Genomic DNA, 17157 nt, shown 5'->3' with positions numbered 1-17157 from the left:
GAGCACAGCAATAAGGTGGGGAATTCTTTAGAGTATGCACATCACCAGTCATTAATCTAACCTGATGTTTATAGAGCAAGATGAAGAGGTGGAGGTCCAAAATGTGCAATTTACTGTATGTGACCTCTTGAGCAGGGGTACAGCAAGGTCAGACAACTCCACATGCTCCTGATTACAGGCTAATCAACTGGCTACCTACCATTCACCCAATCAGTGCACAAAGGCAAAACGCCCTTGAATTAATTTAAACCAGAGGCCCACTTCAGCTCATTTTTTACCATCTGCAGCATTTATGACACCAGTTTAAATCATCATTATGTAGCAGAGGTGGATGTTCTCTTGTGCTTACTCTGAGCTGCAAACACTGATGTGGGCTATAACTAAAGAGATGGGCTTGTTAGGGTCTGTGAATAAGGGATAGTTAATATTTAAAAGCTGAATGAGAGGACAGGAGGAAGATGGATATTTCCACTCTCCGCAACGAGACAATCCTGCACTATGAGACTCACATGGAAGCTATATTCCTCATATTCAACTGCACAGTCCTGACCCTGACATTAGTCTTGGGTTCACCCGGGAACCTGTGGGTGTGTTGGGTTGTTTTCAGAACCAAAAGCCTGCAGACCTGCAACAACGCGCTGCTGGTCAGCTTAGCCGCCAGCGACCTCCTCAAGTGCTCCGTGGACACGCCGCTGCTGCTCTTCTCTTTCCTCCGCTACGGGAAGGACGGCCAGGTGTCGGTGCCCGTGTGCACCCTGCAGCAGTTCACCTACACCCTGTGCAGCTGCGTCCAGCTGCTCACGCTGGTCAGCATCAGCGTGGAGCGCTTCCAAGCCATCGCTTTCCCCTTTCAAACCGAGAGGAGGAAAGCGAGGGCCCGTTTCTGGATCCCGTCCATCTGGGCAAGCGGCCTCGTCCTGGCTGTAATCTCTTTGACTCTTTCCAAGAAAGCGCTTTTTTACATGCTCTGTCGTCCGCACACAGGGGGGCGCGGCGAGGAGCGGGTTCACTATTCGGATCCATTTGGACCCTACGTGCTGGTGCCGGTGTGGGGGCTGTCTCTGACTTTGATCGTTATCCACTACGTGCGGATATTCAAAGTTGTGAGGCAGCACCGAAAGAAAGTGTTTCACCGGGGAATCCAGCTGAGGCCCACGGTGTCGGAGCACGTTTGGGGCTGGACGGCTCAGCAAGGCTCTATCAAGTCTTTGCCCCCCGTGGGCTCCGTCAGCCCGCTGCCTCCCCGCCGGACGGTGCTCCTGGTGGCCGAGGCCGGTGCTCCCTGCGCGGGCGCGTCCGCAGGGGGAGGCGCCCCGGCGAGACCTCCGGAGATAGTCGGGGCAGTGTGCCTCCTGACACCTGGAGCCAGAGAGAGGGGGAAGAAACAGATGGAGGGGAAAGTGGCTCAGCGCTTTGGGTACATAATCATTGCCTTCACGCTTTTCTGGGTGCCCATGGTGGTTATTTTGCTAGTGAATGTCATCTCTTGGCAGGACACGGACAGAGTGAGTGTGGCAGTTTTCTTTTTTGTTTCTGTTTACACAATATTGCAATACATACATAATAATATGCTGGGTTTCTAACACTTGCTCTCCAAAAGTAATGTGCAAAATAGAGAGAGCTTTCAAAAAACACAACAAATTCGCAGCATCAAGAAGCAAGAGTCAAGAACTGAACTATCTTAACACAAACTAAAAATTTGATGTATTATTTTTCCTCTATTACCATGCTCACTCAGTGCAAATTGCAGTAATGCATTTTAGTGGCGACCATGATAAATTGATAAATCAACAGTAATTAAGTTCTTTATCAAGAGAAAATTAAAAAGATTTGCTGCTCTCTCCATTGTTTATAATTGCAAGTTGCCTCTCTTGGTTTAGGACCATTGGTTTAACAAAACAAGCACATCTGGAAATCAGTCAGAGCCCTATCTCATACTGTAGCTGTTGTGCAGAAAAAAAAAATGGGACTGTATTCTGTGTCCTCACAACCATCCTGAGCTCTGCTGTGTTTCCCACAGTTGCTGATGGAGCTGGAAACATCAGCCATGGTTCTGACCTGCATGCAGGCTGCAGTGGATCCTCTCATCTACACTTTAGTCACCAGGCAGTTTCGCTCCGAGCTCAGCAAGATCCTCTCCTCCATCCCGGGATGTCCACTAAAACTGAGAACCTGAAGTTTTGGGTCACAGGGATTGCACCTTGTGTTTTACACAGCCAGAGTGATTTAGAGGCAGGTGAAGAAGAGAGCCCACAGATTTTTGTATTTGTGGCAGATATAGATGTTTTATCAGGCGTTTCACAGTCGGGACACAAGACAAGGTCATACATAATATCCAACACCTGACAAGATACGCACAGCAGTAGTCTCAACAACGACAGGTGGCATAGGAGGGCAAAGCAAAGAGTGAGAAGAAAATCGACTTGAGCCCAGAAAAAAGACAATCAAAGAAGAGTACATAACAGAGAAAGAGAGACAAACACAATCACAGACCTCTGTTTTTGTTGTTTGTGAATAAAAATGCAATCCTTTTTGACACTTTGAGCGGAAATATGCTTACATAATAATTCAAACTGTGTCATTTTTAAAAGTGCAGCTGACACAAAAACAACCTGTCTGGAAACAGGGAAGCAGAAAATAAATCACGTTTAATCACTGTCCTAGCAACAAAAACGATACAGGGAACCTCACTTCTGCCATTACCTATGTCATTATCCTTGTTGTAGTTTCCCATAGATTCTAAATGTCGGACTTGATGCTGTGAATATGAAGTCAATGTCTTTAACCCCCTTTTTAAAAAATTACACTGAAAAATCTCTGCCTGTCTGTGCTTGTCTTCTTTTTTTCCTTTTCTTCTTCTTTGCACAGTTATAACTAAACACTAACACTGGATCTAGGCAGCTGTTGTCACTGTGTACAGTACTAAATTACCAGCAGTAGCACTAGGTCACTACTAGGAATATCAGAGGTAAAACACACCCTGTTCCAAGAATATTTTTGGCTTTCTTCGGGTTGACACTAACCTGGGAATCAGAGAGAATGAAAGAACAACAGAGGAGTCTAAGGGACCTTAGGGGTCTTGTGTAGTGATGCACTGATATGGTACCAATATGCTATATATTTCCACCCGTATGGGCTGATATGATGATGATATGCGTTAACTGTAAGTCTTAGTACAAATGCATGTGTAAAACTGGTTAAGCTTTTCAGATATCTCCATCTTAAGGTAATTAAATACTTTTTTTTAAAAAAAAGACCATGATACATTTTGCTGCTAGTTTGACGGTTGTTTTAAATACAGTCTACTTCTACAGGAAATAAAAGCTACATATGGGCAGACATAATATTAGACCAATTGCAGTATTGCTTTTGGAATATGCTCTTGGCTGATATGGACAGTTTGCTGATATAGTGGTTTATATCTAGCCCTATCTGTGTGCTCTTGTTCAACCTTGTATTTCATCTATGTGGAGCAGAAGTGGGTGCGTAGTGGGTACTCCCACCAGTGGTGTCATCCACCTAAATAAAGGCAGGTCTAACTGTCTGTGGAGCTGTTGGACTCAGAATGACATTCAAGATGAAAAAGGCCAACGAAGAGGCATTGGCTAGGTTAGCAGAGCTAAAAGGTCACTGTCCATAGTTACAAAGGTCAACTTTGATGGGATTTGATGATGGGTAATATTAAAGTTACAGGGTGGATCTGTGAGTCGAGAGAACAGACAGAATAGCACGTTTTTTTTTTTTGTTTGTGTTTTTTTTTTTTTTTGTTTTGGTGACAGAGATCTGTGGATGGCTCGTCCAGTGTCCTCCGTGTCTCTGTGGTCACCGTTACAACAGACTCTTCCCTGCTTTAAGTTCTCCAGAAGATAAAATAAATAAAATCCTTTGAAACACCAAGGAGGACAAAAAGTACATACACCAAGTTTCCTAACCACATAGAGTACACATACTCAACAACTTTGAAAAATGCCCGCTGAGTCTGGGGGAGGGGTGAGGGGGAGAGAAAAAACGTTGACAGCTATAAAGACTACTGAAAGCATACTGTTGTTCACACAGGAGGTAGGGATACAACAGGACAACAACGAAAGAGAGAGAGAGAGAAAGAGAGAGAGAGAAAGAAATGCAGAGAAAGACAGAGTGAGGGAGAGAGAGAGAGAACGAGAGGACAGCTTCACTGGTTCTGCCAAACGATGGTCAAATATTACAAAATATTCTATTAACAATATTCACAAAGAACCCGGGCTCAGGGCAGATTTGTGTCGGAAATTCTCAGCAGATGCCTTGTGCTTTTAATTGTGGTGGTTTGAATCAAAATGTTTTTTTGTGTTTTTTTGTTTTTTGTTTTTTTTGGTTTCTTTGTTAGAGAATTGAAGAGAATTTGAGGTCCGTCGGGCTGTGAGAGCCGAAAGGGGAAAGAACAGAGGGGGAGAAACTATAAAAAACAAATAAATCTCTTTTTACTCCAGCAAAACAGGCACATATTGTGTGTAAAAGACTTGGTAGCTGAGAATTTCAGACAGAAATATGTGCAATGAACCCTTCAGAGTGGCAGCTAGTCAAATATACCATAGCCATAGAGACTTCCAGAAGAATTGAAACACAAGTTTTCAATCAACTGAGACAAACACATTTGCACGCACACACACACACACACACACATACACACACACACACACACACACACACACACACACACACACACACACACAGGCACATACCTCCTATCCAAAACGTCACAAATCCTCTATCTAGCAAAAGGTCACATACACTCATTCACAAATATGAAACTCATTGGTAACGCCATCACAAACACACCTACCATATTTCATCTTTTAAAGAATGTTTCACTCGAGTGGAATAATATTGGACCTCGAAAAGGAATGGTGGCATATTTATCTATCAACAGGTAAATGGACCAAAATGACATAAAACAAAAAGGGCAGGGTTAAATCAATGGGAGAAAAAGGTTTTGATTATGTGTTTTTTTTCTTTCCCTTAGAGTTTTCTTCCTTTTCCCTTATATTTCCTGCTAAAAAAAATCAGACTGTAAGAGTCAAACTGAAGCGAAAATCATAAAAAGGTGCTTTGTGCACAGTGACACATGACTTGCTCAGGGAACTCATCTCCCGATACTCTGGAGGCGCACTCTCACTCGCCTCCTCATCTAAAATGACTCCCTACACATATTTCCCCACTCTTTCGCCCACACACACTCACATACGCGCACACATGCATGCCGACCACTAACACAAATTTACTGTATCTAAAAGCCATCCTCTGTCTTTACAGGGAGTCCATGTCTTTACAGTACATGACCAGCAGAGGGCAGGCTCCACCGCGGCTAGACTTGGACACCGAATGCTTTCTCCTCCATCATTCCCAGTCCTCCTCTGTCCCTCAGTCTGTCTCGATGAGTCTTTATCTGTCCTTCTGTGTGTGACGCATCCGCACTCTAGTCTTCACAGTGCCGACACCTTCACAACGTTCTGGTGGGTGGGGCCTGCTGGCAGATGAGCATCGCCCTCAGGGGTCGTCACCGGCGGCGTGGGGATGCTGATGATTGCTGTGGTGATCTGGCTGCTCTGGCAGTTCAGGGGTGCTGGTTCATCTACGCGCATGTTCAGACTGGAGCGGCTGTAGGAAAGGGAGGAAGGAAAATCAAAGGTTAGGGTGGTCCTACATAATGTGATATATTTTACTGGAAACTTGGGAGATAGGTTTGTGATTGACAGTGCGTAACTCATGACAATTGTGGCTCAGGAAAAGTGAATGAGAAACCATCCTCTCTCCCTCAACGACTTCCTTTGAGGTGCCCTTAATCAAGACAGTTGATCCCTTAGACCCCTTTCAAAGTGAACAAACCCCGGAAAATCCTGTGTTTAAATTAAATCACTTAGCGTGGATGGATCAACATGACTTACCCAAAATCCCCAAGGTTTCACGTGTGGGTTTTCTAAAGCTCCACTAGACTATGTTTTTGACATAAGCATAAAATCAACTGATGCAGTGTAACAGTAATGGGATGCTTGTGGTGCCAAACCCACCGAGCATCTCTGCTCAGCTTTCAGCTGCTCATGAAATGGTACGCCGCCTTTTCTAGCAAACAGAGAGTCAGAGTAAACAGTGGCTGGAGAAGAAACTTGAGTGCCTCTCAAAATAAACATGTTTTCCTCTGGAGTTTGTGAAGCAAACCAACAACGAAAGGTGCATAAATATCCGGCATACATTTGACAGATGGCCAAAAAAGCAACTCCAGTGGGATGATCATGTTGCTCTGTGTCCTTTGGGGTTCACTATGAGCACTTGAAAAGCTGATAATGGACAGAGTTATGGCTGTTTTTCTGCAAGTTTCTTACTGGCTGCTAGTTGTCAAAAATCACTTTATTCCACTTTATTTTCAATTTGTAACCTGCTTATGACAAATCCTGGATACATAACGGTTAAAAATGTCTCACTCAGAACAAAATACCCCTCCACAGATTCATAGACAACTAAAAATAAGTGAACTGATGTGTTAATGTGGGGCCAATCTGACAGTAAATTAGCAGCTCGTTGTCAATTGTCATTAGTTACATGGTGGCTAATTAGGATAATTGTGTCTGATGGTAGAGAGCCTTTAATGCTAGCCAGTAGCCATTAGTTCTATCTGGTTAGAAGGAACTTGCTAAGATGTTGCACTGCAGTAGAGACTATGAAAGGCCACAGAAAAATGTGATTTTCAGTGGATGTTTTCTTCACAAATTCTACTGAGCAAATCAGAGAAAAAACACTCACTGTGATTTGTCAAATATCTCATTCAGATTCTACAATATCTTTACAAGGGAAAATGAGAACACAAGAAAACTTGACTGCAAGTCTCTGTCAAAGAGTAACTCCTAGGAATCACTGCACATCACAATCTAATTACTTATAGCAGTGTAAGAGTAACCAAGAGAGTATTTTTCCTTTAAGCTGATTTCAGAAATAACACAGCTCACAAATTGGAGGATATTGGAGTCTTTTTGCCCTGTCTCTTATCCGTTGGGAATCCTGATCTTACCTGGTGCTGAGGGGCTGGATGTGGATGGTGCTGAGCTCCTGCAAACCTTGTTGGTGTGTGTGCGTGTGCGTCAAAGGCTGCATGTGGGCTGGGGCACTGGCGTTCGGTAAAGGGGTGTGGTGCTTCTTGCTTCGGCGGGTGCAGCACGTGCCCGTCACGCCGTCTTGGCTGGAGAGGGAGGGGCTTCGAGATGGGTAATTTTGTAGCCCCGCCTCCAGGTAGCTCTGCTGGTAATACTGCTCATCCACAAACTCGTGGTTCTGCACGCAAAGACAAAGAGAACGAGGCCGGCAAAGGGGAAAAAGAAAGAGAGAGAGAGAGTCATAAAAAAGATGTGACATTTACAACATTTATATTTATGACTATGTACTGTGTATAGCTCGATATAGTCTGTCATTTTCTGCTTCATCGCCTGGCTCAATAACTCCTCTAAGAATGTGTGATTATTTTTTATATAGGTGTGTGTCTGTGTGTGTATGCATGCACACACTGGAAACATGTTTTTAGTGCGTTGGAGCTTAGCTCGGAATCAATTTCTTCCCATAGCCTGTTCCTTAAAGCAGCTATAATCAATATTGGATATTAAAAATGGATAACATGATTACTTGTACGTGAAAGAGATCACCTGTGGTGATGAACCCAATTCACCACCCAAATCTGAATGTCCCATCAGCTCTACAGAGCTCTATGGTGTCTTTCAGCTTACTGTTTTGGTTCACTCTCACTGCTTCCATCAGTGTTTTGGGCCGTGGCAGGCAGCCGTTTTTCAGCTAAAACACTACAAACACGCACTGTACTCCACCTGCCCAACTCCAAACAGCAGTCAGATAAAGTTAGAGACTAGCTGGTGAATATAGTGGAGCATTTATCAACTAATGTGCCAGATGATTCCCTCAGGAGTTGGTGGAAAGCAAAACAAAGCTAAAAGAAGAGTGAATATCGGGCTTAAATTCAAACCGGGTGGACAAAAACACAACGAATGAATGAATTAAAGTTGCTCCTCTGCTGAATGTCTAAACTGGCGACTGCTTGCTACCATGTTAAGTATTAACTGTGAAGGTGATAATATGTCAGTGTTGTGTTTACAGCTTATTTCAGTTGCCCGGATTTAACTTACATTCATACTTGACTTCTTGTAGGGTGAGGAATGAGAGTTTGGGTGTGTGCATGTGCGCCAGTGCATGTCAGATTCTTTCATTTGCCATGCACTGAGCTGTGCCAGGCTGAAATAGTCAGTGCATCTGTATCACATACAGGCCGATGAGCGTGTGTCATAAGGGAAATGCAGTGTACCGGACATCACGCTACAGTGAGCTGCACTTGCCCATGCACATACAGATACTGTAGATCTATACACACTATGTCTGGCTGTCAGTTACTTTTATCTAATGAGCTTCAGCCAGCGAGAAGTGTATGGACGACTGCACAGTTTGGGAGTTTATACTGATATTACATTAGTATTTCAAAATCTGAAAAACAAATCTCTGTGTGTGTGTGTGTGTATGTGTGTGTGTGTACTCACAGTGGTTTTCTCCAGACAGTGCAGCAGGTGGTGGTGCTGGCTCTCTAAAAGAGACGTAGACTTAGTTAACCGCTGCTCCTCCTCAGTGGAACTCTGTAACACACACACACACACACACACACATAAACAAACAAATATACACACACAATAAATGAGTGCAATGCTACATTTTCTTATAGGAAGACACTAATTAGATATGGGAGGTGTGCGGCCGGCTGCTGACTCAGTACCTGATCTGAAAGGTTCATCTTGTATGGGAGTTGCTTCAGTTGGAGAAGGAGACAAAAGGAAAACAGACAGGTAGAGTTTTTACTGGTGTTCATAGTTGAGAACAGACAGCCGTCAGGGCCGCAGTCATGCCAGTCAGACACAGGGAACATTACTATTCTTACCCTGAGAGGCATGTCTGCTAACATCAGTGGAGCCAGTGCATTGATCTGTGCTGGAGGGGAGACTTCTAGCACAACTCACCCCTAATGGATATACAGTATACATACAATTCATATAAATTCCATCGTGACATTTCGCCTCCATCCCTGTTATTGCAAAGGCTGGCTACAGGCGACTCGTTAATGACTTGTTTTCCATATTCCTTATTTTCTATGTCGTGGCCTGTTTACACGTTTATTTGTGTGTGTATCTGTGTGTGAACACGTGGGTGCTATTTCTAGTTCTGTGGCGGGTGGGATACCAAACTCATTTCTGTGCACTGGTAAGGTGAGTCAGAGAATAAGTAGATTATGCAGTGTTGTGGATCCCCTAAGAAAGTAAAAACAACAACAACAACAACAACAACAACAACAAAACAAAACAAACAAACAAAAAAAAAACAACAGCCAGTCACTAAAACAAAAGCTGATTGTTAATACTCAGCAATTCATTTGATGGTATTTTTCAGTCCATGTTTACTGTTTTATTAGTCAGATAAATCATTTTACTGAAAGGCCTTGAGGAAGGGTAAAAGCTTGTAGAAAACACTTCCTCTGTGCAGACAAGAAAGGTCATATTCAGAAACACAAACCTTAATATAATATTATAGGGCTTTTAACATTCTGTTAATCTGCCAGCTTTAAAAACACTGTTTCTCAGGTAATAGTTGAAAGAGATGCTTTTTAAAAAATTAATATCTCAAAGGATATTATGCAAACAGGATTTGAAATTTAATATCCCTATACAGCTAACATCTAAGTAGGGTTTTTAGAAGCGCTAGTGCACAGAAAACACAGATTACTTTGCATTATTGTCATAAATATTGGTCACAACAGCCTTAGCTTGAGCCTGGGAAGATGTCTCCTCTGTATATTGCAATATGCCATAATCGTTGTTGTCAGAAGTACAGCAGAGTTTCACATATACAGACTTTCAATAGGTTGCATCAGTCTTTCCCAGCAGAATCTGTAGTTGAGCTGTTTATAAAAAAAACCCAACCAAAAAAACAAAAAAAAAACAAAGCCAAAAAATACGGCCCTGATCCTGCACGCTCCACAGCACCGCCGAAAGGCAAGTAAAATGCCATGTTCGGAAGATTTGTAGTAGCAATTTCTGTTTGTTAAGCGGGTGGCTGGTGTTGTAAGCAGAAGCTTCTTTTGCTGAGGGGGTACATTCCTGCGCTGATGACTCGGGGTTTGTCCTCGCCGACACGGCTCACCTGTGTTTTGTGCTGCTTATCTGTACCTAACGCAGCAGTAAAACACAGGTGTTTGGGCTGAGTTCAGTCTCATTTCAGTCTTTCTCTATACATGCGACTGAAAGCCCATATCAGCAGTCTGTCTGGAGGCGGCTATGGCTCACCACCCAGGTGGCCACCATACTGTAGAGAGTGGAAACAGCTTGATCTGCTGAATGACAAAACACACTGTGTCGCTCTGCATGGTGCTGTACATGTTGTTAGTAAATAGCTGCCTTAAAACTATACTTAAGTTGGACAACAATTAGCATTTTATTGAGCTGACATATATCCTCATATATGAGCTTATGCACTGTTATCTGTTGACAATGGATATCAAGTGTCACTGCTGATACAGAGAGATTAACTGTTGCTATTTCTTAAGTCCAAACTGACTAATTAATGTGACGCAAAAAACAAAACAGAATAAACAAAAGGAAAAGTGAAAGCTACATTTATCTGAGCAGACAGCACAGATGACTGCTCATGAATTTAAATGACTGTATCCATACTGAGAAGTAGAAAAAGGCTTGAAATACTGATAACGTTGCACTTAATTACTTTTGAGCTGTGGCTGCACAATATGGAAAAGTTCTCTTATTGTGTTTTCAGTGACAGATAAGTATGATTGTGATGATGAGTTAGTGCCATGCTTGCTCAAACATTATTATTTAATTTAACTGCATTGCACTCCACAAACATTAACAAAACGTGTATCTTTTCCTGTGTCATTTATAAAACAAACTGCAAAAAGAAATGCGTTTATATAGAACTTTTGTAAACTTTTGTCAAAGTCAAGAGTCTCTTTTAGCACTGCTTTGTCAAGGAATTATCTTAAATCGTAAAAAAACATTCAATAAAGCAACTTTATCTCTCAATATTTACTGTGCAGATGAGATTTACTTGTGACACTTTGGTGGCATTTAAGATAAATGGAAAAATAAGCACTTAAACTGTATTAAATCTACACTGCAGCCTTTGCAGTATATTGTCTCCTAAGGTAATATCGATATGACTTTATGCATTATTATTACTATTATTATTATTCAACCATATATTGAGTATAAGGACTGGTGCCATTCTGATTCTGTCCTAACCACTGCTACTGAAAAGGGAGAGAGAGAGAGGAAGATGCACAAAGAGGGAGAGGGAGAGGGAGAGGGAGAGAGAGGAAGAAGCACTTGTTTTTGTTTTTGCGCTCTGTCAGCCCCAGGCCACTATAGTGCTTGTGAACCACAACATTTTGGTGAAGCATGGAACATCCTTGAGTTGTGTTTACATTTGCTGCTACATTGCCTGGAGCCTGTTCCTCAGATGGGCAGCTGGGCTCAGAGATGCTCACATTAGAAATGCAGCTTATTGAATGAGATCACAGTTAGCTGCTCTGTTGCGATGCTGGGTGTATTCTAAGAATTGATAATTAAAGGGCGGACAAGCGAGGCCCTGCATCCAGCGACTTAGGTTATTGCTCTGAAAATCCTCAGAACCATCTTTCCAAGAAGATGCAGAGGACGGGCCTCCTGTGTCGTCATTTAAGAAAAAAAAAAAGCTACAAATGTTAAGTGTGTCACATGTGGTTGGGGTAAGTCCTGTGGAAAACCACGATGGGACACCAGTGAAGCACATGTGGTCTCTGTGTGGTTCCGGGGGTTTTCTTACCGTGAGCTCTAGAGCTTCGTTGAACAGGCCGTTGCGCTTGCTGTGGAGGAAGGCACTGGAGCTTCCTGTCTTGGATATTCGTATCCTGGCCAAGCGGGCTTTCTGAAAAGAGCAAGAGACCGTAGAAACCACCTGTTAGTCAGTGCCTATATACCACACCATATGTCAGAATGACTGGGTATCATCCTGACACATCCCACTGGTCTGAGCTACAGCACTTTCACATGCTTGTTGCTTTAGTCGTGATCTTATAGATCAAACCAAACATGTGCTACTAAAGCATTCACTCTCATCTCCTGTGATAAATTCACTCTGATCTCCTGTGATGCTTATGAATGATTTATGATGGCTACACTATAAGGCATTCATTGGGTTGAAAATCAGGCAGCTAGGGGTAGAGCAGGTAAATCCTATATGAACTAAGCAGCTAAGTGTCATTCTGTATTTAAAATGCTGAATTCAATTTGTTTGGGCTGTTTTTTTGGGCTGCTGTGTTAGCGGTTTTATTTAGCAAAATAAATCAAGGAGGTGTCCAGGCTCATAATGTTCTACATCTTTACCCCTGAGCCACTATGTTAGTGTCGGCTTAAATGCATCTTTAGTCATCAAACCTGTACAGCATGGTTAATGCACAGTCCAGTCTCTTTTCCTCTCTCTCCCTCTCTTTCTCTCATTCTGTCAAGTCTCTCCTGCGAGGCAGTCAGCAACCGAGATGAACAAGAGGAGGAATGCGGGGAAGAACAGAAAAACAACCTGGTTCTTGGAATTTAGCCTTTTTACATCAGTAGCTTTGACACAGTGGAAGGATTCTACTACAACCCGTCTTTGCTCTCCTGCTGCTACCGAACGCGCATGGAAACATGTCCTGAGTGCACGTAAGTTTGTGTACACAATCCTGCGTGAAAATGTAGGTCTCAATAAATCTCTCAGTCACCAGAACAACTGCTTTTACAGGATAGCGTAATCTGAGTCACTCACTTCTCAAAGGCCCGCCATTTTCCCGTCAAAGTCAAGAGCTGGGTGTCAGGCTCGGTGCAGCTACAAAGTGTGCGTGAGTGTGTGTGTGTTTCTGTTGCTTCGCTTTCTGCATTTTAAAAATAGAATGACGGATTCATTGAAGGGAAATTGGTAGAGGGATAATGTGAGCTGTGTAAATGATGAGCAGACAGAGAGCTCGTTTAGCAGGAGGCCCGTGCACTGCTGGGGGGTTAATTGAGTGTGCGCTTGTGTGTTTGCATATCTCCATGTGTGCTACCGCATGCAGGCCTCATCTTCATGGCTGAATTTCCATACATATACATACTCAGTGAGGGTATGGTAATGTATGGTAATTCCCCTTACTTGAGTTTCATTTAAAACATGGTTATGTTTGTTGACCTGCAGGTAGCTCATGCTGTGATTTAGTAATCTAAAAGGGAGGAGGCAGGGGAGATAAACAGGAGTGTATGTTAGCACACACACACATGCACACACACACAGTGGCCAATCTATACTGTGGCATCTATAGCACGAACCCAACTCATTTCAAAATTGTTTACTTCTCTTCTCCTTTATCTTTTTGGCTCCGTCACCCTCTCTCCTGTTCTCCTTGACAAGTTTTCCTAGCTCTCTTTGTGCCCTCACACTCCAAGATCTACATGTACATTAGTGCTGGCACAGCATTCCCACAGGCCTTTGGGATAACCCTTCTTTATGTTCTGGCATCGTGCTCAGCCAATGGGATCATCTCTCTGGGGGTCACTGTGCAAACAGGAGCCCGTGACTGTGGCGACGGTTGCCAGGCAGCGCTGAGGTAATGGAGGGGATGTTAAGAACATGTCCCGCTAGATTGAATCTACTTCTGCAATTCTCTGATAGATTCCCGGGGCCTTTGGGACCCTTGCGCTTGTGTCTTAGGCCCATCTGTGCTTTCAGGCAGAGCCACCGCACGACAGATTGAGCCTGAATTGCTGCTGAAGCATCATTGAGAGCGCAGAGGAGTGCAAGGAAACCGTGGACACAGGGTTTTCATTAACACCTACACATACATAGAATACCATGTGGAAAGGTAAATGGCATGAACACTCACACACATACACACACAGTGCAGAGTGAAAATTAAAGTGCTCATTTCTATTACTGATGATTGTAATCTCACATAGAATATACTTTAGGTTCACAGAAAGCAGTCATAAATCAGATGATTAAGCATGGTGGTTGTAACTTAAATAAACATAGTTTAAATTTGTTTGCAGTAGCTCCAAAGTAATATACATTAAAATATTAGGACCCTGGTGATTATTTTTAAACCTAATATCCCCTTGGTAATCAAGTGAGAATTTAATCAATACATGAAGAAAAGTAAATTCTGTCCCATACATATGTTACTCTATTCCTAAAGTCGAGTGAAATCACATTTAGACATCACTTTCTGTTATCAAAGATAATCTGAATGTGTTTCTAAATGTATTGTTAACAGGTTTTATTATTAAAAGGAAGAAAAAAAAAAGGTCTTTAGGGAGACTTTTCTACTCAAGCTCAAGTACAGGACAAGACGTGTGTTCATGTTTGTGAGTTAGATAAGAAGAAGAGACTTTAGCAGGAAAGCTAATGTGGGTTGCTGATCAAAGTCTGTGGTTCTTGTGTTGTGTAGCAGGCAACTGCTGTCTTACAGATCAGCTGTCTGCCTATGATCAAACGCTGACCTTACTGCTCTATGAAAATATGGTTTTAAATGAAGCCATCTGATGTATGAAAACGAGTACTCCATTTATGCAGACAGACAATTCATGGTGTTCAGAGAAATTAATGCAAAGAGAGTGTGCACCAAAATGAAACCCCTAAAAAACTTCAGTTCTTTTAAAGCACAATAACAATGGAGGAAAAAAAATAGCCAAAAATAATGTAACCCCCCCTGCTCAATATCACTACTTGAAACAGTCCAGATGTTTTCTGATCCAAACACCTTTTTTCCCTCTTTGTTTCCTTTCTTCCTGGCATTGAGGCCACCATTTAGGATCAATCACACTTTAAAGATTATAGCTATAGGATGCAAGCCAGCACAAATGCTTCATTTTAACACCATGTGCTGCCAGCTGAGGGATCTAAACTGGCATATCCTCAAATGATTAAAAAAAGAAAAAAAGAAAGAAAAAAATAGCTACATATCCACTTAGCTCCCATGCCACATTGCGCTGAGCATTGCCAGTAAGTTTTGTTAGAAGTTCATTTTTTTAACTTGAAAGTAAAAGTTAAAAAATTCATGGCACCTTGTGAGTTACAGCTTTGCTAGACTGCCTATATAGGATTTGGCTGAGTGAAAAAGTGGAGCAATCGAGCTATGAGACCAGATTAGGTTCTGCCTCCGGCCTGCCTTGGAACCATACAAGTGAAAGAGGAGACCATCTGATGAGAAAGCACACTCCCATATACACATACACACACACACACACACACACACACACACACAAATAGCCGTGGAAGAGTCTCATTTTGTTTTGCAGCTGCCACTCATCTTAAGAGTTGCTTTTATACATGCTGACATTTCTGCCATGAGGAAATAAGTCCGTTACTTCCTCTGAGGTATGTTGCTTTATGATAACACACACACACACTCTCTCTCTCTCTCTCTCTCTCTCACACACACACACACACACACACAAGCTTAGAGAGAGCGAGAGAGAGACAGTGACACAAACAAGAGGAGCGCCTGAGAGTAAAAGAGAAAAAGGAGGAGAGAATTGTGGGAAAACTTGACTCTAAGAAAATCCATCAGGGAGTCAGAGAAGGCAGGAAACTCTGAGCGACGGCAAGAATTGATTCTGAGGAAATCAAGTCCTCTGACACCTCTGGCCTACAGATATCTGCCTCTGTAGCAAAGACAGCTTAACCTCAGACTAACACCACTCAGAGACAAAATACCTTTGCTAAGCCTGTATTACCTCCTCTTTATAGAGAAACGTACGGCTCTACTCTGCAAACTGCTCTTATACAGATATTTAGGCTGTTTTATTTTACTGAAGACATAATTCACAGAACAACTCAGTGAAGTCCCCCGTCAACATTCCTCCATCTCTCTTTTTGGTCCGTCTTCTTGCAATGTGCAGACGACTTTATTGATTATCTAGAAGGGGAAAACACTCTCAGCCAAAAGTCATCTCCACCTTTTGACTTCAACCTTCTGAGGGAAGGATAAAAAAACAATAGAGAGATGATTTCGAGCAAAGGGAGCGAGAGAGAGGAGAGGGAGGGAGGAAGAGAAGGGGTCTTGTTTTGGTTTTGTTTTGTTTCTTCCATGTCAGCCCCAAGCCAGTGTAATGCTCACGAACCGCAACAGACAGTAATTTTACTATTCACTAAGTTTGAGGACAACAACTGGTCCAACCGGAGACAGATTTCCAGCCAAAGTGGGAAAAAGCCAAGGCAATAAAATAAAGATGGCAAGTGAATTTTCACAGAGGCAGGAGCGATAATGGGAAACAAACAATGAGAGATATGTATGGATTCTGCAGCTCTACGACTGAGGCTGGATTCATGATCTACCATTAAGCCAAATAAAGGCCCAAAACTCTTTAACCTTACCTTGCGCAGCAGAATGACACATAATAAGTAAAAGCCTTTTCTGATCAGATGCCACTATCAGCAGGAGTACACCATTTGTCGATTGTGACAACGCTGATTAAGGTTTTGTTCCAGCACAAAACTGACTTGGCTGGGTTTCGGGAAAAATCATGTTTTAGGTTAAAATGAGTACTTTGTTATGGTGAGGGAATCTTCATCATCATGTTCACCACAATACCCATATGGTTAGTTAACTGAGTGCTCTGCTAACTGTAGGCTGGAAACAGGAAAAGAGCAGTATCATATCTTAATGTCCAATGTTTTGGGCAACCCAGTCATCCACCCCAGTCTCCTTCCTAGTTGGACTTTGTTGCTTTATAAGAACATCAACACTTTTGTTAAAAGATGACATGGCGTTAAAGTGATTCTGTCTTTTTAAAACCAGGATGCACGTCAATCTAAGAGGACTTATGTAACTACACGTCATGGCTGAGGTCTCAGAATTGTGATTGTCTGCTCATGTCTTCTTGTTTTCCTATGTAGCTAGAGATAGTTCAGGGTGAACACAACGTACAGCTAAAAGTTTAAAAAGGCCCTGATCTCGTCTCCTCTTCAGTGACACACACCTAGCAAAGCCATTCAACTCTTTGTCAAGGTGAATGAAACAATGTAAATACAACACAGACTGCACAGAATAGCTCCATGATGAAAGTTCAAAGTCCAACACTGAAC

General features: G+C 42.5%; 2 protein-coding genes across 2 annotated transcripts in view; one reads left to right on the top strand and one right to left on the bottom strand.

The window, feature by feature from the left end:
- Nucleotides 1–111: 111 nt before the first annotated feature.
- On the top strand, nucleotides 112–4099 carry LOC108877925 (5-hydroxytryptamine receptor 1). Its single transcript, XM_018668175.2, has 2 exons — nucleotides 112–1505; nucleotides 2021–4099. Exons 1-2 carry the CDS (start codon nucleotides 459–461, stop codon nucleotides 2174–2176), a joined length of 1203 nt encoding a protein of 400 aa, XP_018523691.1. The 5' UTR covers nucleotides 112–458; the 3' UTR covers nucleotides 2177–4099.
- Nucleotides 4100–4198: 99 nt separating this feature from the next.
- LOC108877923 (potassium voltage-gated channel subfamily D member 3-like) overlaps nucleotides 4199–17157 on the bottom strand; it is an 89981-nt gene continuing 77022 nt past the window's right edge. The window contains 5 exon segments of the mRNA XM_018668173.2: nucleotides 4199–5634; nucleotides 7040–7299; nucleotides 8562–8654; nucleotides 8792–8824; nucleotides 11887–11988. Of these exon segments, the coding sequence (XP_018523689.1) occupies nucleotides 5460–5634; nucleotides 7040–7299; nucleotides 8562–8654; nucleotides 8792–8824; nucleotides 11887–11988 (663 nt within the window). The 3' untranslated portion in view covers nucleotides 4199–5459.

Source organism: Lates calcarifer, linkage group LG6 (genome assembly GCF_001640805.2).
Source record: "Lates calcarifer isolate ASB-BC8 linkage group LG6, TLL_Latcal_v3, whole genome shotgun sequence".
Lineage (NCBI taxonomy): Eukaryota > Metazoa > Chordata > Actinopteri > Centropomidae > Lates > Lates calcarifer.
Note: the sequence above shows the minus strand (reverse complement) of the source record. Positions and strands in the feature narration are given on the sequence as shown.

Coding starts and splice junctions, on each gene's coding strand:
- LOC108877925 (XM_018668175.2), top strand. CDS start 459: ATGGATATTTCCACTCTCCGCAACGAGACAATCCTGCACTATGAGACT. Junction 1,506..2,020: donor CTTGGCAGGACACGGACAGA/GTGAGTGTGGCA, acceptor TGTTTCCCACAG/TTGCTGATGGAGCTGGAAAC.